General features: G+C 37.3%; 1 protein-coding gene across 6 annotated transcripts; it reads left to right on the top strand.

Moving 5' to 3' along the window:
- Positions 1-42: 42 nt before the first annotated feature.
- On the top strand, positions 43-25,673 carry temp (protein prenyltransferase alpha subunit repeat-containing protein tempura). 6 transcript variants are annotated; one of them, XM_067099819.1, is made up of 7 exons: positions 251-388; positions 6,526-6,647; positions 7,058-7,110; positions 7,358-7,462; positions 14,752-14,909; positions 15,002-15,114; positions 19,709-25,673. In XM_067099819.1, the coding sequence occupies exons 5-7, from the start codon at positions 14,836-14,838 to the stop codon at positions 20,617-20,619; spliced, it is 1,098 nt and encodes a 365-aa protein (XP_066955920.1). In that variant the 5' UTR covers positions 251-388; positions 6,526-6,647; positions 7,058-7,110; positions 7,358-7,462; positions 14,752-14,835; the 3' UTR covers positions 20,620-25,673. The 6 variants fall into 6 exon arrangements, with proteins under 6 accessions (XP_066955918.1, XP_066955917.1, XP_066955919.1 ...); XM_067099818.1 differs by lacking the exon at positions 7,058-7,110 and having other exon boundaries at positions 72-388; XM_067099815.1 differs by lacking the exon at positions 15,002-15,114.
- Positions 25,674-26,463: the final 790 nt, after the last annotated feature.

Here is a 26,463-nt window from a genome sequence, read left to right as displayed (position 1 = left end):
TCCTCGCCTTTACATAGGCAACAGAGTTGGCAAATCAAGTTTAACGTCACACAGGCAACTTCAAAGAAGAAGTTATATATCCAGATTATGAAACAGATTGCAAGTTTTATTACGTTTTGAATGGAAAAATAAATTGTCAATATGTCGTATGGCAAAACTCAATAAAAGTTAAAGAAACAAGCTAAGAGCAAAATTCTTAGCTAGTGTTACGTAACTACATATTTAAAGGAACTTAATCCTGTGCTGTAGACTTTTAGAAAAGTGTGTCGTAGTGCATTCCACCAATGATAATGAGGTAACGACATCTGAGTGAAGTTTTCTTCCTGGATAATTTGACGCTCTCACCTGGACTTGCTTACGGATGTCATCCGTCTCTGTGGTTTGAAAGGTAAGTAGTTTTCTGTTCAGATAAACGAAATGATGTCGTAGTAATTGTTAGTAATCACACTGGGCTCAGAGGCTACTCGTGTTGCCAAATCGTACTTGGGGCACCATTGGGTAACCTACTTAACCTAGCCGAGTCTCTACCAATCTTATCCGTAAATGGCAGCGTAGGCGATGGGCATTATCGAAGTCTAGTATTTACGAAGGCAGGTACGATGACAAATTGAACTATTTCTTAAATGTAGAATCCTGTATAGACCCAGCCTATACTTTAACGGTTACTGCCAGAGGCCTAGCTTACCAGTCTGCTTGTTATATGTATGTAAATTATGACAAGTTGCCCGTAATTGAGTTCATCCCCTTAGAACGTGCTTTTTCTGATAGTATTTGGTGTGGTTTGAGTGACTGACGCCCATTTCCATCGGAAATACTACGTTAACTCATCCCCTTCTGTAGCCTAGTGTGAAACTGGGGTTGCATTGATGTGGGAAAGAGTTGCAGCGTACTTGAAAGCAGATCACATATGTACTCCTACTTCAACAGTGATGCATCCAAACCTGACCATCGCTGAAACCAATATATCTTAACCCTTTCACTGCGCAGGAACGGTCTCATTCATTAAAAGGCCTCATCCATGACGTGGGACTGATCTCAGTCGTCACTCTTTTGGTTTTAGTTAGGCAGCTTGTAATAGATAATGCGGTAAAATTGTATAAGTTGCCAATAAGATTTCCAGCCAGGCATTTTTACATGAAAAACCATTTTGGGTTTTTCATGCAAAAATGGTAGGAAATAATACAGCACTAAAATAACCTAAAAATACTAACCTAACATAACCTAGGGGTTTTTACGGGTTACAATTTTGTCATATTATTTATTTATCATTTGCGCACATTGTTTATGGGGTTCAAAACAACAAGAACGAAGAGCTCTTTTAAAAAATGTAAGTTACAATTTCACATCGTGTATCGGCAACTTATAAAATATATACCGATAACGCGATAATCCTACAGTTTAGTGGTCCAAACTCACTGCTCCCGTGTGTGTGTTTAAGTTTTCTTTCCCACTTTCAGTTTCTTATTTTGATGGATCTGCAAACAGAAGTGTACATATATGCTAAAAAATTATCAGTTTATCTGCCTACAGAAGCAGAGATTGTAAAAAAACAAATAGTTTAGTGTGCCCTCAGCTGTTTGTGGAGTGATCGCTTAGGAAGCAGGAACAAGGTAGGAACCTGAGACGGGCTCTTGCTCTTCAGCAGCCACTTTTTGAGAAATATGAAAAAAATAGCTGTTTGTCTGCTTACAGAAACAGAGATATACGATTTTCTCAAAATTCTGTTGGTCCGTATCCCCTAAAACTTTTTTTTTTATTTATGTTCCCCCTTTATTCCCTTTGTTTTTTTACAATCTCTGCTTCTGTAAGCAGATAAACTGCCAATTTTTTCATTTTTTCCATGATTCAATTAATATTTGATAAATCTGTGTGCTGATCTTAACTGTATGTAATGCAGTGAATTTGGATCCCTAAACTGTAGGATTACCAATAATGCATTTCCCTCACCATTTTCAGGAGCTTTTGCCTATACTGTATTCTAGCAACAAGAGGCAACATTTAATTTTCAGCTTACAGGATAATTTTAGGACAAAGGGCAGACCTTTAGTAACTATCAAAATGCCATGAATTGATGGTGGTTTTCTCTTGATGATGAAGAAGTGTAGAGGCATTTATATTTAAATGACAGTGCCAGTAGTGGACCTGAACTATCAGTTAGCTCTGATAGTGGCAGTAGTGAATAGGCCAAGAGCAAGCTTTTGAGGTGTGTAATAAAGATTTTCAAATTGAATAATGGTAATGGCAGTACTTTACTCTATGTTCTGAGAGGTATACTGAAATTAATTATGTACTAATAAAAGCTACATAATTCAGTATTTGAATAATTATCTACATATAATTTGCATATTTTAGCACTATTGTAATAAAATATCATAATAATATAGGTGAATGTCCAGAAGAATCTGATGCATAAAGTACCAAAAATTATAAGTAAAATGTAACATTTTTCATATTTAAAGCTTTTAGAACATTTATGATGAGGAAACACCCACAATTTTGCCATATTAGCTATGGAGGGTGTTGGGGACAGGTATTGTCCTTATAAGTCAAAAATCAAAATCATTCGGGATGGGAACTAGTTTTTCTGGAGAAACATTACGCTTTTCTGAGAAACATTACAGTAAAAACCTCATTTTAACTAACTCCAGTAAAGACTACCTATGCTACTGATGTAAACAAACGACTTAGAAAAAATTTTCGGTGAGACGATTAGATAATCATTAATATCTCGGATATGGTGAATCTCCCTCAAAAAGTGTTCAGAGACAGTTTTTATTATTTTATATTGTGAAAATTATAGTGTGACCTATTTTCTTATATCTCACTGCGTAGTTGTTCTGGACATTGACCATAATATATAATATAGTATTACAAAAAGGAATGAAAATAACAAACTGTCAAAATATAAATCTAAAAGGGAAAATTAATCAGTTAATGATTAACAGGGCTCTGATCTCATCACTAGTGGTGACATCAGGTTCGCAGCAAAAGAGTTAGGGCACCTTGCCCTGACATGGCAGTGATGGGGGTGAAAGGTTTGGTGGCTGGACACTCTCACAACATGATATCATGCACAGCAGAAAAACTAGTGTGCATTTATTCCGGGGTAAATATAAAGGAGACTGCTACAAGAAGATATCATTTATTAATATAATTTTTTGTCTGAACAACATATATTTCAGTACAGGTTTGTACAGAAATGCAGCCTAACCTAACCTAGGACTTTGAGTCCCACAACTCCTATCAGACCAGATGATTGGTGACAGGGGTAATGATAGGCATACATGCGCCTTTTCTGCTTTGAAAAATTATGTAAAATTACAACCAAGAGTATTTGCCACAGCTTTAGATAGGAATTGAGAGGTCTAATGGTGGGGATGAGTTAAAAAGGCATTTCTGATGAAAAGTAAAGTAATTTATTTGGGAATTAAGCAACAATCAGAAAAACCAGATTTCAATACAGTACTGGTTCCAGTTATCAGAAGCCTGTAAAAATTTTAGTCGGACTGTTAAACCTCATACTGTTCCCTATTAGAGCATAGTTCTAGTTTTGATACAGTGCCTATAACACATAAAAATTAACTTAATGAATTTTGTTAGTATATCAGAATGTTCATTGGATATTAATTATTTTCATGACAATGAAGCAATTTCTTTGTTAGAAAAACCATAGTAGACAACGCAAGAAAAAGTCAGATGAGACAGATTCAGTATTTCTAAAATTCAATAATATTAGCGTAACATGGAAGACCAAAGAAATGGAATAATACTGTTAGATAAGTAATGACAGTGTTTGACAGAACATTCCTTATTGGCTATTAGTCCATGTATTTTGTTGTTACCAAGGAATAGACAGAAGATGGCACATTTGACTTAACTACAACTTGAAAAGGTATGGTGCATTATGTACACAAACAACAGGTATAATGTTTGAATTCTTCAAATATCTTGGTAACTATACATGTGTTACAGATATCAGAAAAGAAAATTGTTGCAGTCATTGAAGTAGCAAGAAAACCCAATTAAAAATGTTGTAATTAAGGGCAGCTTGTAAATTATACAGGTATTATGGCGATAGTAATGTTTTGACATAGGCTGAGGCTAATAATTTTTCATCGACATTAAATCAAATACCATAATACCATGTGTCAAATGGTGATGGGTTCGGCATTTGTTCCACATGGAACCTGAAGTGTAGTGAGATTAGAAATTGAAGGGTTATAGGCCATATACAGGTTAATACAGAAAGGTTTTGTCATTTCTCCCAGCCCCATCTATTTTTTGAACATCAGTAGTTCTTATAAATTTTGGACGAAGAACTTACCATAGGCTAATGTGTCTGTTAGAAAATTGCACTTGTGGGATATTTTCTTTATATACATCTGTGACTTGAAAGCCTACTTTGGTAATAGATATATCCAGTTAAAACTACAAAACTTCAATGGCTAAGTTTGAGCTACTCCTGTCATTATTAAAAAATTATCATCAAAGCTCACTTCAGTACCTCATTCTAAATGTTTAAGAATTCTGTTGGCTTTCACTTTTTCTTCAGCCTTACTGCTGTAAAGTAGTCTGCATTGCTGGAGTTTGATGTTGTCTTCTTGAAAATTTTGGTGACTTACTACTTCTGTCTCCCTCATGTTGACAACTTTGGCTTTCTTTTGGTGAGGAAGTTTGATCAGGATAGATGTTCAGGATGTGGTAGGTTGTTTATGTCTTCCATGCTCACTTACCTTCCTTATACAGTACTACTCTCTCATTTTCCCAGGTAAACAAACCTGAAGTCTTTTTATCATAATTCCACCTATAACCAACCCCTTATTTGTTCCTATTGCTGAAGAAAAAAGTGAATGCTGACTCTAGACTGAGTGAGTGGTGCCCCACCACCTCATTAACGTAGCATTAGTCAGTTACCATTACCAAACCTCATCAACTGGACCAGCATTGTAGAAGGTAGCATTAGTCGGCTACCAGTACCAAGCCCCATCAACTGGACCAGCATTGTAGAAGGTAGCATTAGTCGGCTACCAGTACCAAGCCCCATCAACTGGACCAGCATTGTAGAAGGTATATGCATGTGAAAGACTTCAGGTTTGTATGCCTATTTAAAGTGCAAAATATCCTGAATTTGTGATATTTCTTGAACTTTTTAATTGCACAAACTTTTTAGACATTGGCTGGTGGCATCATTTGGGTGTGTGGATGTGATGGATGAGCACTGAACATTGTAAAAGGCTTTTATTGTATATTTTTGTCCATGGATGATGGCTAGTGACGTGGTCTCTCATTCCACATTTGTATAGGAAAACGCACCTTCCATAAGCAGCGCATCCTCACAGTATTCCAGTACTGTACTAGTATTTTCAAAATATGCACTACAATCAACAGACATGTTTTCATTGTCATACAGTTACTTGAAATGATCATCATTAGAAGCAGGCAACAACCAGTGCTGAGAAGCATTTCATTTTATATGCAAAATTTAGGTCTGTATTGGATCTCACTTGCTCACCAGTGTAACATATTATTATCCACCAACATGACTGAGCTAGATGGAACAAGCACCCAACAAAATGAAGCAGGATGAAGCACTGAGGTGTAACAATCTGCCTTGCCTTTTCAAAATCCATCATATAATCACTAGGTGAATTTTTCACAAAGATTATGTTCAGTAATTGAGATTAACCTAACAGACATAAAGTCACAGGGGCAAGGCTTTGGATACAGTACTAAAGCACCAGTCTGGGATAAAAAATCACAGGTTTATTTGTTAGCCTTTCAGGAAATATAGTATAAAAGTACATATTGGTATTTTGCATGGGCAGTGTGTAGGGAGTTGATCAAGACTGAAGTTGCAGAGGTGAGGAAACGGTTTGAAGGCTATGTAGTAGAAATACAGTAGTTTTATATTATATCAGCATGTTTCAAATTAAAAAAAATCAAGATTTTCAGATGTAACCTCATGAGGTTCAGAAATATCCATTTGGTTTGGGTTTTTGTTCCATTTTTAATAAGAGAAAAGGTGAGGTTGTATTTCCTCCCACATCTGTTGGCAAAATGTAGCAACTGTGGTTTTTAGTAATATCCTCTAGGTAGAGAACCTTAGTTCACAGGTCTGAAGATAATTAAGAAATATTGTGAGAAGTAAGACAGTGAGAAAGAAGCAAAAATTGCTGTAATGAGGTGAACAATAGAATAATAATTAAGGTTGCTAAAAGAATTTTAAGTGAAATGGCACTTTTATCTTAGCTAAAAAAATAAATAGAATGGCTATTTGAAATAAGTATATTAAGTGAAGAGAGTTATTCGTTTTAGTAGATTGCATTATAAGATGGACAAAATTGTAAACCTTTCCAAAATTACCTCTTATTGTTTCTTATTATCTACTGTAAATAGTGGTGTAAAGTGTTTACTAGAAATCAGAATATTTTATGCTCAAACATGTTAGTTGCTCTGTAATATGCATTAACCAGCGCACTGTGCTAGATTGGCTTTGTCAATCATGAATTTCTTTAATGCTTTCAGATAATACCTTCTTGTTGCCTACTGTCACAAAAGCTTTCGTATTTGCACAAGGTCACCAGTAATGGCATGAAAGAAAAATTACTTAGTTGGATATGTCAAGTGTCCCTAGCAAGGCATGCATGGTAAGTTGCTCTAGTGTGCATGCAGAAATTACTGGTACATATTCTTATTCATATAGATTGAACTTAATGATTATAAAAATTTTTTTATATATATTTAGGCCTAGCAGAAATCTGTGTGAGTTTATATTCTCTAAAGCTTCAGGTCATCATTAGAGTCAAGTGAGATATGACTTAAGTCACGTACCCTTTTGATTAGGTAGAAAATTGCAGAGATGGTTGGGTATTAATGCAGGTGTATTGTTAATCTGCTGATTTAGCTCAGCTTAATGAAAATGTCAAGCCATTTACAAATAATTAAGTTGGGACATCAAACTAATAAAACTTTGTCATTTGTTTTATTTGCATCACTGACTTGGACTCTATTCTTCAGGAGATAATAAAATTTTGAACTAGTAAATTTGTTTTTTCAGGACTCCAAGTACATCCCTTATGGATTGAGGTTTTATGACTGAGATTAAAAGATGTGAGAACAATTCTTGTCTTATTTAGTTTGGGTAGTAAACAGGGTTTTACAATGGAATAGCATCATATTTCAGCTTATTGCGTTGTTTGTAAAATCATTACAGCGTATTTCCTCCTCCATCTCAGCATAACTGTAAGCAAATTGTGAGACATTTAGTTTTATGACAGCCCCACTATTAAAAAAAGTTGCATTGCATTGTGGGTTTTGGTTTTTGTGGTTACTACAGTAACATGTTTAAATTTTGCAGCTGTTGCCTCAATGATTATCTTTAGATGCCAGAAACCATGGAAGAAGCAACATGTGAAAGGATTATGAAGAAATTGGATTTGGTGATAAGTCAAGATCCTCTGCTGTAAGTTAGAAAAACTTCATTGTAAAATTGCAATTCCTCTGGAGTTAGTTGTAGTTTTTATAGTTTTCTATCGGCATTTAGGCTGTTCCATATAATAGTGTGGTAATGCACATATAGAAACCCATTGTTTTACATCTACTCAAGTTAGACTGCATATTCAGTAATGTGTTAATTATAGATTAGGTATCTTTGAAAACTTATGTGAGTGTTTTAAACTTCTTTACAACATCTCATATTTGTGTTCCAAATTTTCCCAAGTGTATAGTTGTGTGACCGACAGAATAAGGTAGTCTCTCTCTATGTGTGTGTGCCATTTGGATCCTCATATATGTCTGAGTCGAATATCCATTTTCAGTGTAAACTCATGGCTGTGGCCACAGTTTCACTGTCTGTTGGGATTACAGCTGGTACACCTCATACTCAAAGGTCTAATCTCTACAAGGAAGACCATGGATAAATCAAGTCAGTACCTAAAGATCCCTGAAAAATTGAGAATGAATAATTTCCTGTACAGTGACTGGTTGAGTTATTGTCTGCAACTGTGGACAGTAAGTGGCAGCAGCATAGTTAGGGGCACAGGTTCTAGCAACTTCTGGAGAAGTGTTCACTGTCATTAAAGCATCCATCATCAGTGCGGCAATTGCTGCTGGAGTCATTATCACTGAAAGAGAAGCCGTCATGACAAGAGGAGGTATAGCAGTCATGTTTAATCATTCCTTGGTTTTCTTTACACACAATTCCCTATAGATAAAAACAGTCTGTCCTTCAACTGAGCCATGTAAAAACATTCTGTCCTTCAACTGAGCCATGTATGAGTTCTTGTCAGCCATGTTCATATCTACTGGACAGGAGACAGTGTGCAAAGCAGGTGGGGAGTGGGAACAGTGATCATTGAGCTGATAAGTATGTAAGATAGGTGAGGAGCAGACAGAGTGGTCAAAGAGTAGCAGATTGTAAAGACTGGGCCAATCCAAGGATTGGCTCTCAGTCACTACAAACAACGACCAAGATGACTCATTTTCTGACTTGGAGACCAAATGCTAAAGGAGACAAAGCAGAAATGTGAGCAGCAGTACTCCTTGACCACTTCGACTTGTATATTCTCTTCTGTCTGCAGTGAAACCACTTGTTGAAGCACATCTCACAGATGAGAATGGGAGAGCACACCCAGCTGCAACAGCTGATGTTGGGATGATTGTCAAGAAAGGACACAAAAATTTTTTAGGCCATAACTAAGAGGCCTTGACAAGTACGCATGGGTATAATGAAAGACAGCAAATATTCACAGAAATGCACATAAAATACAGTATCAAACAAAGGAGAGCAAATAGTGTCATACACAGAACATGGCAAATTATATGATAAAATCACTATTGTAGTACAAGGTAAAGTGATTGGAAATATAATTGATATATTGCAACATGGTAAACAATATGTAAAATTAGGCAACAACTACAGGTTATTATTATTATTCAGAAGATGAAGCCTGTTCATATGGAACAAGCCCACAGGGCCTATTGACTTGAAATTCAAGGTTCCAAAGAATGTGGTGTTTATTAGAAAGTAACAGAACGTAATAGGAAATACAGAAAGAAGAGATCAGTAATTAGAAGAGAAAATATAAATTTACAAATTAATAAATAGATAAAAATTTAAGTACAGGTAAATTACAAAACACAGGGAGAATTGCTTTAGGGTAGAATGCATTGCCACTCCACTTGAACTTTTAAGGTTCCAGTGAATAAATAAATACTGTTAATATTTTCAAGATTTACATTTCACACAAATCCTTTACTCATAATGTAGCCCATTTCATGGTGACAAAATAGTCGCAGATACTCTTAAAGAAAATGGCAACCAACTGGCAACACCATGCATGCATAGCCTGATCACAGGATCTCAAGCAGGAAACAGTTTCATTCTTCATATGACAGTTCATCATATCCATCTTGAAATTCCGAGAAGCCATGTGTATTTTTTGTAAATTACAGTAATTCTTTTCAACTCATTTTTCAATGTTTCCCATATATTTGTTTCACACACAGTGAATGTTTTCAGTGATTTTCACTCTTTATGTAACTAAAGGGGTTATTCCTCATGGATATAACTTTTTTTTTGTTCATGAGACTTACCTGTCAGATATATATATAGCTGTATTCTCTGATAGTCTGACAGAATTTCAAAACTTACGACACACGCAGTAGGAGATCAGGTGGTTAGTACCCATTCCCGCCGCTGGGAGGCGGGCATCAGGAACCATTCCCATTTTCTATTCAGATTTTCTCTGTCAGATTTTCTCTTCAGAACAATGGAAGTTTTAAACTTTCTGGACTGGTGCCTGGGAGTCCTGGACTTGCAGGCTCGAAGCCCTGACTCCATTAGTCTGGGAGACTTATTCAGCATCCTAGCTTGCATGGACAAGGCTGTCAGGGATGGCTCGAAGAGCTGGCTGCCCACTTGCACGGGGCTTTTAAAGAAGAGCCTTATACTGCAACTTCACTGCGAAGTCGGTCTCTCCTTCACAGAGGGCAGAGTTGCTGTTCCGCCCCGATGTCTAGCCATCTTTTTCCCAGTCCTTAGTCAAGGATACTGCGCCACTTTGCAAGAGAAGGTTACTCAAGACCTCCTGGCCCAGTCTTCTAGACGCCCAGCAGTCCCTTCGACTTCTTCCCCTTGGGCAGGCTTCCAAGATACAGAAGCCCTTCGTGGAGGAGCTTCGAGATCGTCCTCTCGAGGAAGAGGTCTCTCAGAGGTAGAGCCCCTTCCAAACCTAGGGGCAAGAAGTGACTCTGTGGACCTCCAGACACCTGTTGGAGCCAGGCTTCTTTCCTTTGCAAGAGCCTGGAGAGAGAGGGACGGACAACTGGTCCTGAAGTCATCGAAAAGGGATACAAGATCATTCCTCGCCTTACCTCCATTGTGCACAAAGCCCAGGATCTGTAGTCCCCTCCTATCAGCAGGAGAAGCAGCAGATTCTTTCGACCTGCTCGAGCAGATGCTCGAGAAGAGAGCTGTGGAACAGGTCTCAGATTTACAATCCCCGGGCTTCTACAACAGGTTGTTCCTGGTCCCGAAGCAGTCAGGAGGATGGAGACCAGTCCTGGACGTCCGCAGGTTGAACCATTTCGTTATGAAAGAGAAGTTCAAAATGGAGACGTCCCAGTCGGTTATAGGAGCCTTAAGACCAGACGACTGGATGGTTTCTCTGGATCTCCAGGATGCCTACTTTCACGTCCTATACATCCTCTATCAAGGAAGTACCTGAGGTTTGTCCTGCGGGACAGGTATATCAATTCAGGCTCTCTGCTCTGGGCTAAACACAGCCCCTATGGTCTTTCACGGTGTTAATGAGGAATGTGGCGAGATGGCTTCACCTTGCAGGGATAAGAGTCTCTCTTTATTTGGACGATTGGCTCATTCGAGCCTCATCGATGTCGAGGTGTCTGGAGGACCTTCACACGACGTTGATTTGACGAAGTCCCTAGGACTTCTGGTGAATTTCTAAAAGTCCCATCTGACCCGACTCAGTCCATCGTTTATCTGGGGATTCAGATGGATTCAGTGGCTTTCGAGCTTTTCCGTCACAAGAAAGACAGCAACAGTGCTTAGACAAAGTTTCAGCCTTACTGCGGAAAGAAACATGCTCGGTGAGGGAATGGATGAGTCTGCTGGGGACCATTTCATCGCTGGAGAAGTTTGTTTCCCTGGGGAGACTACATCTCAGACCACTTCAATTCTTCCTTGCAGAGAACTGGCAGGACAAGGAGGATCTGGAAGTTTCTCTGAAGATCTCGCCAAAGGTGAAGGATCACCTAAGGTGGTGGCTCGATCCCTCAAAGTTGGCAGAAGGCGTTTCTCTCAACCTTCAGAACCCCGACCTAGTGTTGTTTTCCGGACGCGTCCACATCGGGATGGGGAGCAACACTGGGGGAAGAAGTGTCAGGCACCTGGAGGGAACAAGTGTCTGGCACATAAATCTCAAAGAATTGGGGCGATTCAGGTGGCCCTACTTTTTCTTCGAGGGACGAGTCACAAACCGAGTAGTCCAGATCAACTCGACAACACCACGGCCCTGGCATACCTAAAGAAACAGGGAGGAACTCACTCGGTCCCTGTTCGCTTTAGCAAAGGACATCCTGCTGTAGGCACAGGCCCGAATATTACGATCCTCACGAGGTTCGTTGCAGGTGTAGAGAACGTCCGTGCGGATCTTCTAAGTCGGCAACAACAACTGCTGCCGACGAGTGGACCCTGCACCCAAGAGGTTTGTCAGGGACTGTGGAGGCTATGGGGACGTCCCTTGGTGGATCTCTTCGCAACTTCCAAGACGTAAGAGGCTTCCTCTTTACTGCTCCCCTGTACTCGATCCAGGAGCAATCTCAGTAGATGCTCTTCTCTGGGATTGGACGGGGATGGACGTTTATGCCTTTCCCCGTTCAAAATCCTCGGAGAAGTCATCAGGAAGTTTTGCGTCGTCGGAAGGGGCAAGGATGACGTTGATCGCCCGTTTTGGCCTTCGAGGAGTGGTTCAGAGGTCTTGTCCTTCCTAGTGGACTTCCCAAGTACACTGCCCATGAGAGTTGATCTACTCAGACAGCCCCACCGAGAGGTACCACAAAAACCTCCCCGCTCTGAGTCTGACTGCATTCAGACTATCGGCTGAAGCTGGCCAGAGCGAGGTTTTCAAGATCAGTGGCGAGAGCTATTGCCAGAGCCAGAAGATTCTCTTCCAGTAATTTGTACCAATCGAAGTGTGGACCGTGTTCAGGAGATGGTGTAGGAAGAAGGGCATTTCCTCTACACGACCTCTGTGAGTCAGATAGCCGACTTCTCTTGTTTCTGAGGAGTGAAGTCAAACTAAGCGGTCCCGACTATCAAGGGATATAGGAGTATGCTATCAGCGTTTTTAGGCATAGAAACCTGGACCTGACTAACAACAAAGACCTTCACGATCTATTAAAGTCATTCGAAACCACAAAGGTGCCTCAGCAAAGGACTCCTTCTTGGAACTTAGATGTGGTGTTACGGTTCCTGATGTCCAGTCCTTTCGAGCCTCTCCATTCTGTGACATTGAGGAACATTACCAGAAAGGCTATTTTCCTAACCGCTCTAGCGACTGCGAAGAGGGTTAGCGAACTTCAAGCCTTCAGTAAGCATATAGGCTTTAAAGGGCATAACGCAGTTTGTACTTTAAGTCCTACTTTTCTAGCAAAAAACAAGAACCCGTCTAACCCTTGGCCCAAGAGCTTCGAAATTAAGGGTATGGCTGAGATTCTGGGTCAAGAGCCAGAGAGAGTCCTGTGCCCTGTCAGGGCTCTCAAGGTCTACTTGGACAAAACGAAGGAAAGTCAAGGCCCCTCGGACAATCTATGGTGTTCAGTGAAGAGACCGGACTTACCTATGTCGAAGAATGCACTGGCGTTCTTCCTGAGGAACACGATTAGAGAAGCCCATTTATGCTGTCAAGACACTGATTTTAAACTTCTGAAAGTCAATGCTCACGAGGTGAGGGCGGTTTGCAACTTCAGTGGCTTTTCAGAAGAATATGACACTCAGTAACATTCTGGGTGCCACATTTTGGCGTAGCAACTCTGTGTTAAGCTTCACACTGCCTGGAGAGATGGGGGATCGACATCACGAGAACTGCTGCTCGCTAGGACCATACATTTCCGCAGATACAATCCTGGGGGCAGGGAGTGACACACATCCTATCCTATAGAAAATGGTTAGGAAGTGTTTTTATGGTTGTTATTCGACTGCCAGAATGGACTTCCCACTCTTTAGCTTTAGTTTTGCTATCCTAACTTAGTTAGGCTTGGTCAGGTGGTTGTTTTTACTTCGTTTGCCCTCATTGTATGATCAATATGGTCTAGTCACATCGTGGTTACGCCCCCGTTGACAGATCATCTAGAACTCACCAGCTATACAGGTCACTACCTTGCTGGAGACTCTAGTAAAGCAGAAGCGGACTTGGGTGACAGTAATCACGAAGTCAGCTATGCTAACAGGTAAGGAACCAAGGTGTCAATCACCTACATGTATTGTGTTTCCTAAATTCTATTCTGTCTGTACCCACCTCCAATGGTGGTATTCATCTATATATATGTGACAGGTAAGTCTCATGAACAAAATGATATTTTAATGATAAAATAAAGTTTGTTCATACTTACCTGGCAGATATATATATTCATAGTGCCCGCCCACCTCCCCTCAGGAGACAGTGGCACTAGAAAATCTGAATAGAAAATGGGAATGGTTCCTGATACCCGCCTCCCAGCGGCGGGAATGGGTACTAACCACCTGATCTCCTACTGCGTGTGTCGTAAGTTTTGAAATTCTGTTGGACTATCAGAGAATACAGCTATATATATATATCTGCCAGGTAAGTATGAACAAACTTTATTTTATCATTAAAATATTTTTTTAAACTAGAGTTGGCCCTTCAGTCCCACTACACTTTCTAATTATTACACTGCTGCATAATCGTTCACTATGTACTTTCTCCCTTGTATGCACTTCGTGAATACTGTATAGATAAACCTTTTTAAGCTACCCACTTAATATGAATTCCTTTGTTGCTGTTTTTCAGCTTCATTTCCAACTTACATTTGTGACAGGGATGTCGATAAAACTTTTGTATACTATGGAATGTTATAGTTTGTATACTGAGAAGCATTTCATGTGATTTAACAGTTTGATTCACATTGTCTTAATATGGTAATACAGTAAACCCCCCGTATTCGCGTTCTCATGATTCGCGGACTCATACATTCATGGGTTTCTCTTTGGAACACATCTAGCCATTATTTGCGGAAAATTTGCTGATTCGCGGTATTTTTCACTGAGAAATATTCACTAATTACTGTATTTTCATACAGTTTAAACTATTAAAATACTCAGGTATAAGCATTTTTACAGGGTTTTTCTTGTGTTTAAACCATCAAAATGGGCAGTTCTAAGTGTTTTTAGAGAGGTTTTAAGTATTTGTGGATTTTAGCTATTTGTGGGGACGTGTGGTATGCATCCCCCGAAAATACAGGGGGTTCAGCTGTATATGAGGATGTAACAACGTGTAGGTGCCTGTTTATCAAAAGCATTATTTATTATTATTTTTCAGTTGTTTACCATATTTTTCATGTAAGAAATACTGCTGTTGGCTTAGCATTGTGTATATATATAGCATCATAAGTTTCAATTGAAATTGATATTTTATATTGATAATATTTGCCATGTTACCGTAATTACTTTTTAAAATGTTTACAATGATTCTCACTTTCATCTAATTCCAGGGATGAATTCGATGTGGTTTTTTCTCTCGGTGAAGTCAATAGATCACCTATTATCAATATCGAACACAAAGTAGGTCTCGAGTCATGGTGTGTGAAGCATGTTTATGCTTATGCCTATACCAAGATTTTGGATGCCAAACAGACAAAAAGACGGGAAGGTGAGATTGCTGAGTTTATTATTTTTAGTATTATTTCCTACCAAGAAGTTATGGTTTGGTTTGTTTATTTCCTTTTTTCTGTTGAAAACCAGGAGTGCACAAAAATTCTGTGTGATGACTACAAAAACTTTACCAAAGTTGGGCTTGACTAGATGGAAGAGACGGTTACCAAAGTTGGGCTTGACTAGATGGAAGAGACGGGAATGTGAGTTTTGAAGAGAAAAGTCCTTTGTTGGGGGTGGGTGTTGGATTGCTCAACTGTGTCACCAAAGTTTTAGATTTAAGAACCAAAATCCTTTGCACCCTCACTGTGGATTTATTTAAACTGTATATGTGTGTATTGATTGAGGTTTCAAGACAGTATTTTTAAAGGAAATTAGGTGGGTCATCTGTAAGTTTCATTTGGTGGGAATTTATGTGATGAAGAAAAATAGAGGTCCAGCTGTCTAAGTCTACACTTATGGTAGTCAAAGTTGCTTTTAGATTAAGCCACTATCATTATTATAGAATTGCCAACTAGATTTTCAAATGTGCACTTAAATATTGTAAAAGACTTAAATTGGTTAACAAAACGTGTAAATAGCAGAGATGAGTAATGAAATAGAAAGATATCTCAGGTTGTGTTTGCAGGGCTGATAAAAGCTGAACAGAAGTCCCTGATTGTTTTCCTTTATGCTGATTACCGTATATTTGTGTATAAGATGACCTTTAGGTAAGACACGGTAAAAAATTGTGGCTAATTTTCATGAATTTATCTCATCTGTAGTATAAGATGACTGCTAAAGTACAAAACCATCTGTGTTTAGGCTGGCTTTTGGTTATGTAAAGATGACTGAATTGTTCTTACAGTTGTATGTAATCCAGAATTGTGTTATTTACCACCAAAATGATAATGAACTTTTAATGAAAAATGAATACTGTTATCCTAAGTTATTACTACCGTAATTACTCTACACAAGGTTATGATCCCCATCTGTTATTCTAAAAACCGAAATATTTACTAGATAAAAAGTAATCATTTGCAAAGGTTAAGCAACAACGATGTTCATAATAATGATGATTTAAGTAAAGGTTGTTTTGCTTGCTGCATCCAATTACAGGCAGTCCTCTCTTATCAGCGGCGTCAGTTAATGGTGTTTCAGTTTTACAACACTTGGCTAACAATATAGTTAACCAGATTTTTGGCAATGGTAAGCGAGTTTCAGCATCGGTAAGCAGTTTATCAGTGCCGGTATGCAGTTAATGGCGTTGGTAAGTGGTTTATCGGTGCCGATAAGTGCTTAATGGCGCCATCAAGCAGTTTATTGGTGCTTATGTTGTAAAAAATGCCATTTATTACCGCAATTTTCAGTTATTGGCGCTCTGCTGGGAGTGGAACCATCGCTGTTAACCGGGGACTGCCTGTATAGTATTTTGCATGTATTATCATATTGTTACTGTATTACAGAATGTAAACATTGCCTACATATGCCATTTGATTTGATATTGTTTACATTCTCAATATCTTGGCTGATTGAAAACTAGCAAAACCACCTTGGTACTACTGACAGCTTCATTGCCATTAGTTGCTAGAAGAAACATAATTTGGAGATACTTTTTCTTGTAAATTAACAAAGTTATAGAAGCCACCATTGAGAATTGGTAAGTTTTAACAACTTGTGCACTTGATAGTTATGGTAAATGACATGGCAGTCAGTTGTTTCTCAATTCAGTTGTTCATGTCGGTACAGGTTGACAGTCCTTCATCCGGAATTCTAAAAACTGGAATTTTTTAGTGGAGGATGGAGCATCATCATAAGTATAGCGGTCGATGAATTGCAGAGAGAGAGATTTCATGTTGCATGTATTGTCATATTTTCGTATTACAAAATATGAACAGAGCGGCCATGTGCCATTTGCATTCTGGTTTTGTTTACATTCTTAAAATCAGCTGATTGCATTTTACCAACATCATCACTGTCTTTAGTTGTTGAATGAAAATTAATTCAGATGTTTCTTTCATAAATTATCAAGTCTGTGTTAAAACATTGCAACTACTTTGTTTATAAATGCAGTAAATTAGATGAAGCACATGTGTGATTTTGTCAATTTCAGGCATTGCTTTTGCCTTCAAATTGTTTTGGGAGTCTGCTCATTATTCTTTAGCCACAGTTATAATACCTGCTGCTTCAAGTTAGTGGCACACTTTCTTAACACCTTCTTCTCCATTGCGTGACAGATGAATAAAAATGAATTTGATTTTTATTTATGGAAATTACATTGAAAATAAGCAAGTTTTTATAATATAACTGTACTGCAACTCTTAGTAAATGTGTGTTAGTTACAGTAACTAACATCAGCAAACAGCTGTGTGTCGATTCTGCTGTTCATGTCAATATTTGCTGTTGTTTATTCCAGTGTTTTGCACACAGTAGTATTTGGTTGTCAGTTGTAAGAGATAGTAACGAATTCTTACACAAGCCACAAATTTGGTAAGCCTGGTTGAGTCTATTATGATTCACATTTAACCTACTGAACTTTTGCTCCTAGCCCTATTAATTAGTTAAAAGCTAACTTGCATAAGACTTACTGGTGAAATTCATCAAAAATGAAACATTCATAGGAGGCCTAGCCTAATACAGTATCCTAAAAGAGATCTGCACAGTAAGCATATCTACTTGTAGTCTAACGAAAATGCATCTCTCTCACTATACATATTATATATAATGAAATCATGTTTTGGGACAAAATTTTAAGGATCTCACGACACGATTATTTACGCAAATTACGGTTCTTTATGATGCTGTGTATTTTTTAGTTTTATGGAATGTTATTGTTGGAAATGAAATATGTTAATGTATGTAGGAGCAACCTTCAGTTCCGGAATTCGAAAGAATCCAAAAACCGAAACACAGCTTGCCCAGAGGGTTTCGGATAAGGGATTGTGAACCTTACGATTAAAATCTCTGAAAGGCTACCAAAACATAAAGGTTGCTGTGAGTGCAAACATAACTTGGTGTTTACATTTTCTCAGCTGGGCTCGCATAGATAAAAGATGATGTCATTGATATGGAATTATTCCTCGAATATGCCAGTAATATATAAGATAAAAATGGTTTTATTACCTTTATTATCAGTTTATTTCATATGTGAATCTTTTCATGTATGTCAGTGGTTATTGCACTGAGGCCGAGCTAGCCTACTGATGAACATCACTTAGAATTCAAGGTTTTATTTTTAGACTGGTAGTATAAGATGACCCCCAATTTTTAGGGGGTGAATTTTAGGGTTTAAAGGTCGTCTTATACGAGGAAATGTACAGTACTTAGAGTTGTTTATTCCATTAATAAATTTATTCTGCTGTTTCACCACTATTCAACTCATTTTTCCCCCTCAGGTGGTCATTATTTTGAATCTCCTCCTTTGTAGAAGGTATTGTTGTTGCTGGAATCTGTCTTTGAATTACTGGCTTTTAGTTTTCAAATACTGTTATGTAGCAACTGAGATCACTTCAGTGCTTTGTTAAGAAATTTGGGTGGTTATTTGTTAAATTGAGTTAGCTTAAGTCCATTAAACTGAGGCACTACAGTAATATTTCTTAGAAGCTAATATCTTGTCAAACATTTTTTGTCAGCAGTAAATGTTTCATATCTTGTGACCTCAAATTTTTGGCCAGTAAGTTGTAGAAACAAATTTCTTTAAGCATACTTCTCAGTATTCCAGAAGTCTCAGATAGTTCTCATAATATTTCAGAAGTCTGAACTGTTATCTGTTTTCAAAACTAAGTAAATTATATCAGTCTTAGCTAGTAATACACAGTGTCAGTATGCACTAAACAAATTGTGACCATTTACATTTTTTTACAGTTTTTTTTTTTTGTGTATGCATATATATGATAGATTTTGTTAAAAATTAAGAATAAATCAAAATTGAAGCAAATCCAAAAAAATGGTGTCTCCAGTCATTTTTTATGAGACTAGGTTGTATGGTAGATTACAGCTATAAAGTATTTACAAAAGAAAATAGTGAAATGAGAAAGAGAGAGCCCAGAAATATTTTTCTGCTAAAAATTAAATCAGGATGTCAGATTTTCTCTTATGAGAAAACACAAAACATCCTCCCTTATAGTACAGGGCTGAACAATTTTATATGTAGTATTTATGATCTTATGTTCCTTGTTGATATGGTGAGTAAAACCTGCTGGGGAAAACTGAATGACAGTCAATCATTTACCCTGGAAAGGAAGTAACACGTGGTGTGGTTTTGATTAACATGTTTTTTTAAAGCAATTAATTCTAGACAGAATTATTAATCACAGGAAAGAAAATCATATTCAATGATAGTACACATACTTTACACGACAAAAGAATCCAGAGATGCAGGAAAATTTTCTTAAGTCGCTCTACTCGGCCCAACACTGAGTGAGTCACATGTCCCATTGCTGCAGAGCCCCATTCTTGATACGAAATTGTACGAACCTACGTTCTTTGCTGGGACCCACGGTAAATAAGGTACCCCAGAGGGCGGGGGTATGGGTTTGAAACCTACATGAAAACCTTCCTTGGGTCAAATGAGGGTCACACAAAATTTTGTCTATATCGGTCAAGTGGTTCGGATTTCTGTAGAGCACAAGTTTACTGTCATTCACATTTATATTTAGATTATTAAGGACATAGAGTGATAAACAGATTAAGATGGTGAGCAAGCTCTCCGCAAAACATTTATTAGAGATTAAAGGAAGTTATTTGATTGTAAGTCATCAAGATCACAAGAGTGCCTTGTGTTTGATTGAATTTTCAAGGGAAGTCTTACATTTTCAGATCCTGTTTTGCTGTTGCGATGGACTCAGTTTTGCCTCCTCATTGCACCAGAAGTAGCTACTTTTTGGAATGTACGAAAAATGCTGCTTCGTGAAGGCAGGCTTACAGCTGAAACTGATTTACATCTCACTAAACTTATTTTATCAAGAAAGCCAAAGTGTATGGAAGTTTTCCAGCATAGGAAGTGGATGTTTTCTAACATCATTGCCAGAACAATTTGCATGCAGGCCAATGGTGAAAATAATGGCTTGAATGAAAATAACCAAAATGGTGTTAGGGACATGGTTGATTTAAATAGTATCAAGCAGTTTCTCTTTGCTGAATTAGATTTATGTACTAGTACTGCCAACAAGCATCAGAATAATTACCACTCTTGGAACCACCGTTTATGGATCATTGAGCAGTTTTGTAAATATGCTACCCTTCAAGAAGTGTGCAGGCTTGAGTATGATGCAACTCATAATTGGGTTAGTGTTCATGTGAGTGAACACAGTGGACTACACTATCTTCAATACCTTCTAGACTCAATTGTCTCTGTGGTCGAGGAGAAGAAAGTTAATGCTATCCAGGAAATCATGCCCTATGTAGATTCAGTGGAAAAGCTTTATGTCAGGGAACTTGAGTTTAATAGAGACCTTATTGAAGAATATAGAGATCATGAAGCACTCTTCTGCCATCGCCGGTTTTTATTAACACGAATGCGAGATCTTCTCTGTTCCTCTCCTCAAAGAACTTGCTCTCCTCCACCACCAGCATTGAAAAGATCATGTGTTGAAACAGTAAATAGTGAGTGGAGTGCTATTCTTCTTGGTGAACGAGAGCTAATCAACAGATGTCTCCTTACAAATTCATACCAAAAAATTCTTGGGGAGAAACATGCCCAGTGGTTAAACAATGTTGTTGGTATTTGAAGGTCTCTAAGAAAAAACGTAATATAGCTTAGCAAAATTATGTAGGGTTGTTCATTTACCAAGGCAGAAATATGAAAATGTTTAAAGACTTTGTAATGGGTATTATACAGACCATTCTTTTAAAGCCCTCTAGCATGCAGCTTCAGAGTTAATTTACATTTTAGCCCTATAATGTCCAAGTGCTAGGTAGTGCTTGATGCTTTAAGCACCATTTTTTTAGGATGCCAACTCCAGTCTTTCTTCAGAACTGTCATTTGGAGTGAACAGGTTTTGGGGCTGTACTAGTAAGTGATTTATTTTGGAAGCTCATATTTTTGTGCATTAACAATTATGTGTCCTTTCAGTGTTCAGACCTATTTTGCTTATAATGCCATGGCAAGAATGGTGCAGTGATAGCCAAGAATAGGCACCAGCAAAGATTGGAGTCATGATATTTCATGTTTTGTGAGTAACTCTCACTAGAGGGTACCCCTTATTCACAGTCACAATTGTTATTAACTACTTCAGCGACCTAAAGTGCAAACTTTTTAGGTGCTAGCTCTGACTGACAATACCCATTATTTCTTTTTCTCTTTTGTTTTTATAATAGTTCAGCACTAATATTGTGTACTTATTATTAAGTTGGTGTAAAGTAGCATGCTGCCTGTTCCAAGTGTTTTGGTTAAATTACATGATGGTGAAAATGGAGAGAGAGAGAGAGAGCAGGTTGTATGGTTAAGCACCGTGAAATCTTTCCATCATTACAGTGGATTAACTTGTTTTACTTACATGGTACTTGAGAAGCCCAGAAATAAATTTTTTATTTTTCTATACCTAATTCACTAGCTTGAAATTGTTGCACTGTTTGTGATAGTTCATTCTGTGCATTCAACTGAAAAATCAAACTGGTGAATCAACTTTTCTACCAGACAAGCTGGTTAATATCAAAAGCATGCTGTGACTGGTGAATTAAGTATCAAAGAGACCATTTGATGAAATAAAGTTTGTTATAAGAAATTTATCAAAGAAGAGTAGGAATAGAGTGATGAAAGCTTCTGTTTGGTTAGTTTTGTTTTATGGGTTTTAGGTGTGATGATTAGAAGATGAGTGAAGAGACTGGAAGTAGCAGAAATTGCATGTGAAGGAGCATTTTGTGTGTTTTGAACAGAGAGAGTGACAAATGAGAACCTTAAAAAATAGGGCACAGAGAGGGAATATGAGAATCATTAGGAAGAGGTAATTCAATTTTTTTGTTATTTACTAAATAGTGAGGGTTTGGAGAGGTTATGTCTGGCAGGAGAAATTAAGGGAAGAGAGGTAGAGGGAGGCATGGAAAAAAAATATGTGAGTAGAATAAAGAGAACGATTGGAGAGGAGGACATAGCTGCATAACAAATGCAGATGGTAAGAAATAGAAGAAAATTGTAAATCCACAACCAGCAACTGCGGGAAGTCAGTCAGAAAGAAATAAAAAAAAAGATTGTAATCCCATGATCTGCAACTGGAGAGACACAGCACATTGAAGAATAACAAGAGTATTATGTACATTATTTATCTTATTTTGTTAGTTATTCATGAAAATTCTTGAATTTTCTACTACCCTTTCCTAGACTCATTGACCAACACCATTAACATAATCATTTTAGTTGTATGACCATGTTTTTTCATGAAAAGATAGGCAAAAAATCTCCTAAGTGATACAGTCTTGAGAATTAGTTATTCAGCATCATAAAAGAATTGCTCTTTTACCAAGGGGAGTGCCCTTGTGGTCAGGATGTTTTCTTGCTAGAAGGTTAACATTTTCCCTACTAGAGGGCAGAATTCCTTATCAACTTGCCACGCCTAACTAGCAAGTTGTCACAGGATTTTTTATTTCAGTGATGCATCACTACTTGCTCATTGTGCATTTGCTGTCAGTCCTCAGGTGATGCATTTGTTAGCCATCAGTCATCTGGTGACATATAACCACGCTGTTTTTCCAAGTAATAAGTATTTTTTTTCCTTTGGTCATCTCTTATTTTTATTATTTGTTGTGGGCAAATCCAAATCACTAGTAGCAGATTCCCCTGTAGGGTCCCAGTTCATATTAATTTTATTGATCACATTTGTTAAGAATACTGCACAGCTTTGTGTTATTTCCAACAAAAGATTTAAAAACATTTTATGCTTGTTAACAATAACCATTTACTGTAATATACTTTGGAGTGCCCTCTTACAAGTCCCTGTGATTAGCCTTCTGCTGCTCAGTGAAGCAGTTAATAACTGTAGTGAGAAGGGATTGCCCTCTAAATAGGGTTACTTTTCAGACAGACTTCATTCTTCATTCGATAACTACACTCAAATAACACATTACTGTTCCAGGAAGTGTTGCATGAGGAGATAGGTTTGTAGTAGGGCTCATTAAAATTATGCTGCCCTTTTAATACCTTTCGAATTTGACAACCCTGCAATATTTGATATTCAGTTCTTTACAAAGTTGGTGTGAATTTTGTCACTTACCACCCCAGTTCATTGATTGGTTTGTTTGCTATTGACTGAAAGGTTGTATTGACTTAATTGCAATGTGTTGAAAATAATGGTATTACCAGAACATAAAGGCCACTTGTAAAGAAATCCAGTTAGAGGGTTCATGTTGCACTTCAGTACTGAATGTACATCGTTATAGGCCCATGTAGTCTATAATTAATACTCAGTGGAACTCGGTAACTTTACCTCCCTAACAATCGCCATGCAGCTAGCCAAGATATTTTCTAATCAGTAAATCGGAGATCATTTGTCAGTCAACTAAGACTTTCAGTGTAAAACACACACATAAATCTGTAGATAGTTTAAGGAAAAAGAAAGAGAATTAATTTTGTTTGAACTCAAGATCAGTTTTTGTTGCCACAAACAGATGTTTTTATGTCCACCCCATTAACCTGAAGTGTTGACATTTGCTTGCATAGAAAATCCTGCTTGAAAAATATGGATTCAATTTCAGGTTTGTTTAGCATTTAGAAAGTATACAAAATGTATTCCCCATTATATCTGTGGCCAGAATCACATGTTATTATTCCCTGGGAATAATATTCTGCTGGTACATCAAATTATTGGACTTGATTGTAAATTTTTACAACATGTACCAGTAGTACTGCTCCTTTGTATTGCGTAGTGATGCAGGTCTATCAGAGGAGCTGGGTCTAAATTTTTTTTTTTTTTTTTTTCTTCTTTTTTTTTTTTTCTTCAAAAGATTGAAAAAAATTGAGTGAAATTGCCTTTAGATAGCATTGGAATATTACGGCTCAAATTTTAAACTTCCAGATCTGATTCTGAATGTCAAAAAATGACATTTGAAAGATGTGTATTTAAATAACTTTGTGGATGGTATTGTTAGTTTTTTAGTTTACAAGCACTGTAGTGGCCTAGACTTTGAAATGTAAAGAAAAATATGTTCAGAGAAAAATACTGTCCATTTTTCTCCAGGATTCTTCTTTAGATCCTTGTACTTCATCTTGTTTGTTTTCTGGATTTCTTTATCTTGCTGTTCAACCACTCCAGCTCCCACTTACACTTCTTTAAGTTCAGAATGACTGAGTGTTCAGTACTTGGTTTTATAGCCTAAATTTCCTGGTTCATTCAGTTATTCTTCTGATACTTGTGTCGATTTTCAAAATTCTTATTACCTTCAAATCGCTTCTTTGCCAGTATTTTCTGATTTATTCTATTACATATATTCATGGCTACTACAGCTACTGTATTGATTTAACATGTTACTGTCGACTTGGACAGCCTTTTAACTTGTCTTGGTGAAGTCCACTAAATTCAAATTACCAAATCTGATTGTAAGAATTGGGAGTATACAATAGTTTTGATGTTATATTTTTCTTATAATGAAACTGTTTTTAAACTTGGTCGATCCTTTTCAAGAAGATTGTTTTAATACTGAGGAGCTTCAGCTTCTGCATCTTCTTTATTTTAACCAGATTAAACCATAGGTACTTTGTGATCTGTGAATTTGTTCATTGTCTTAAGATTTTCATTGCTGCTTGTAAGCAATGTTGCCTCTGTACAGCACTACTACAGTCACTTCCTACTGTTCTCATAGAGAGATTCAGTTTTCTCAGGCTGCCAGTTAGGCAAGCTACTCCTGAACTTGTAGCATTTAGCATTCCAGAAATAGCATAATTTATGACTTTTCTTCCATTGACATCGAAGCTGTTATCTTCCTTTTACTATTGTTTCCCAAGTGGTATCTTCATAGGTTTCGCAGTCTTTCCTCTTCCATCATCATCATCACTATTGTTATTATGTAATTGTATAAAAAAAAATTTTTGTGTTGGCTTTTATTTGTGAATAATTCACATATCTCAGATTTTACACCATAATAGATTAGAAGAGTGCTTCCCAAAAGCTAAAGATTGTAAATAACAAATTGTCTTATAACATTGAAAGTATTTAAATTATTCACAGTATGAAAGCAAAATAAAAAAGGTTTGTCCATTTCAAGTGTGAATTGACAAAGGCACCTTTAAATTGCTTCATTATTATTTATATTATATATTAACATAAAGTGTTTTAACCAGACCACTGAGCAACATGGATGGATTTATAAGCCTTGCCCAATCATTTTTTCTTGCATGACAACTGAAAATTTGAATGCTAGATGGGAAAAGCAAGAGATAAAAAGTACTGAAGTTGCAAAGTTTATCACTGCAAAGAATCCTGAGTATTTCCTGCAGTGTGCTACCCAAAGCTCTATAGCTAATACCCTTCTCATTGGCTGCAGAGCACAAGAATGGTTTAATATATTTCTGAAGCTTTGTTGAGGGGTTCCTTGGACCAAAGAAGTGTTCTTTAGAATTCAGGATGGATGTAGGTTTAGGATAATTTCAGTTATATGGCTTTGCAAGTGATTTTTTTATTCTTGTTGCTGGTTTATGTGATATACTATGAGTGTTATAGACTTGAAAAATGTCATGAAAACATTAATAGGCGCATTGTAATTATCCTTCGGCACTTTGACAGGGGTCCAGTTACCTTAGTGTTATTTATGAGACATTATTGAGGTACTTGTTCTGTGAAATATAATTAATAATTCCTGGGAAATTGTTTTCCTTTCATGTTAAACCCTGTGAAGTTGCATTTGGTAATACCGTAATAACAAATATTTAGTTCTGGAAATTGCTCCATGGTTATCCAAGTGTTTGTAAGGGTTCCCACTTTACCTTGTTTGAATTGTTCTTTTTACCCCTCATGAATACCTGTGATGATTTGCTGTTTTAATATTGTTCATGCATTATTGATGTTGTGTAGATATGGCCAGATCTTTTGCTTATTCACTCTGTTTTGTCTGCTTGAACCAGTTCGTAGCTCTAGCTTAGGTCCATTATAGTATTTGATATTTGACCTGCATGGGACAAATATCCTTGTTGCTACAGAAGTCAGCTAGTTCTTTGGCTTGTTTATTTTATTGAACTTTTGTGATTATTGTCCCTGATCTGTACTTAGATACCTAAATCACATTTAGGATTATCCTGGCATACCCAAATTACATTCAGGATTGACTCTTAGACTTGCCATGTATTGGAATGGATGTTGGTTGCATTTTCTGTTTCATTCAACAGAGATGTTACTCTTAGTATGTCTGGCATTTGGAGATTTTAAACAGATGTAACAACAAGATGCGTAAATTTGTGACTGGATGCAATTGGAAGATCATGGTAGAAATGAGGAAATTGCTAAAAGACAGAAATGGAACATAAATAATTGAGATGTTTTATACAAGTGATGGGGAGAGGAGAGGAGAGTAGCAGTCAGTTAGATGATAGATTCAGGAGTAGCAGGACAAAGACTAGTGGGAACACCCAGCCAATTGTGAAGAAAGGT

This window comes from Macrobrachium rosenbergii, chromosome 55 (genome assembly GCF_040412425.1).
Source record: "Macrobrachium rosenbergii isolate ZJJX-2024 chromosome 55, ASM4041242v1, whole genome shotgun sequence".
Lineage (NCBI taxonomy): Eukaryota > Metazoa > Arthropoda > Malacostraca > Decapoda > Palaemonidae > Macrobrachium > Macrobrachium rosenbergii.
The sequence above is the reverse complement of the archived record's forward strand: the minus strand, read 5'-3'. Positions and strand labels throughout refer to the sequence as shown.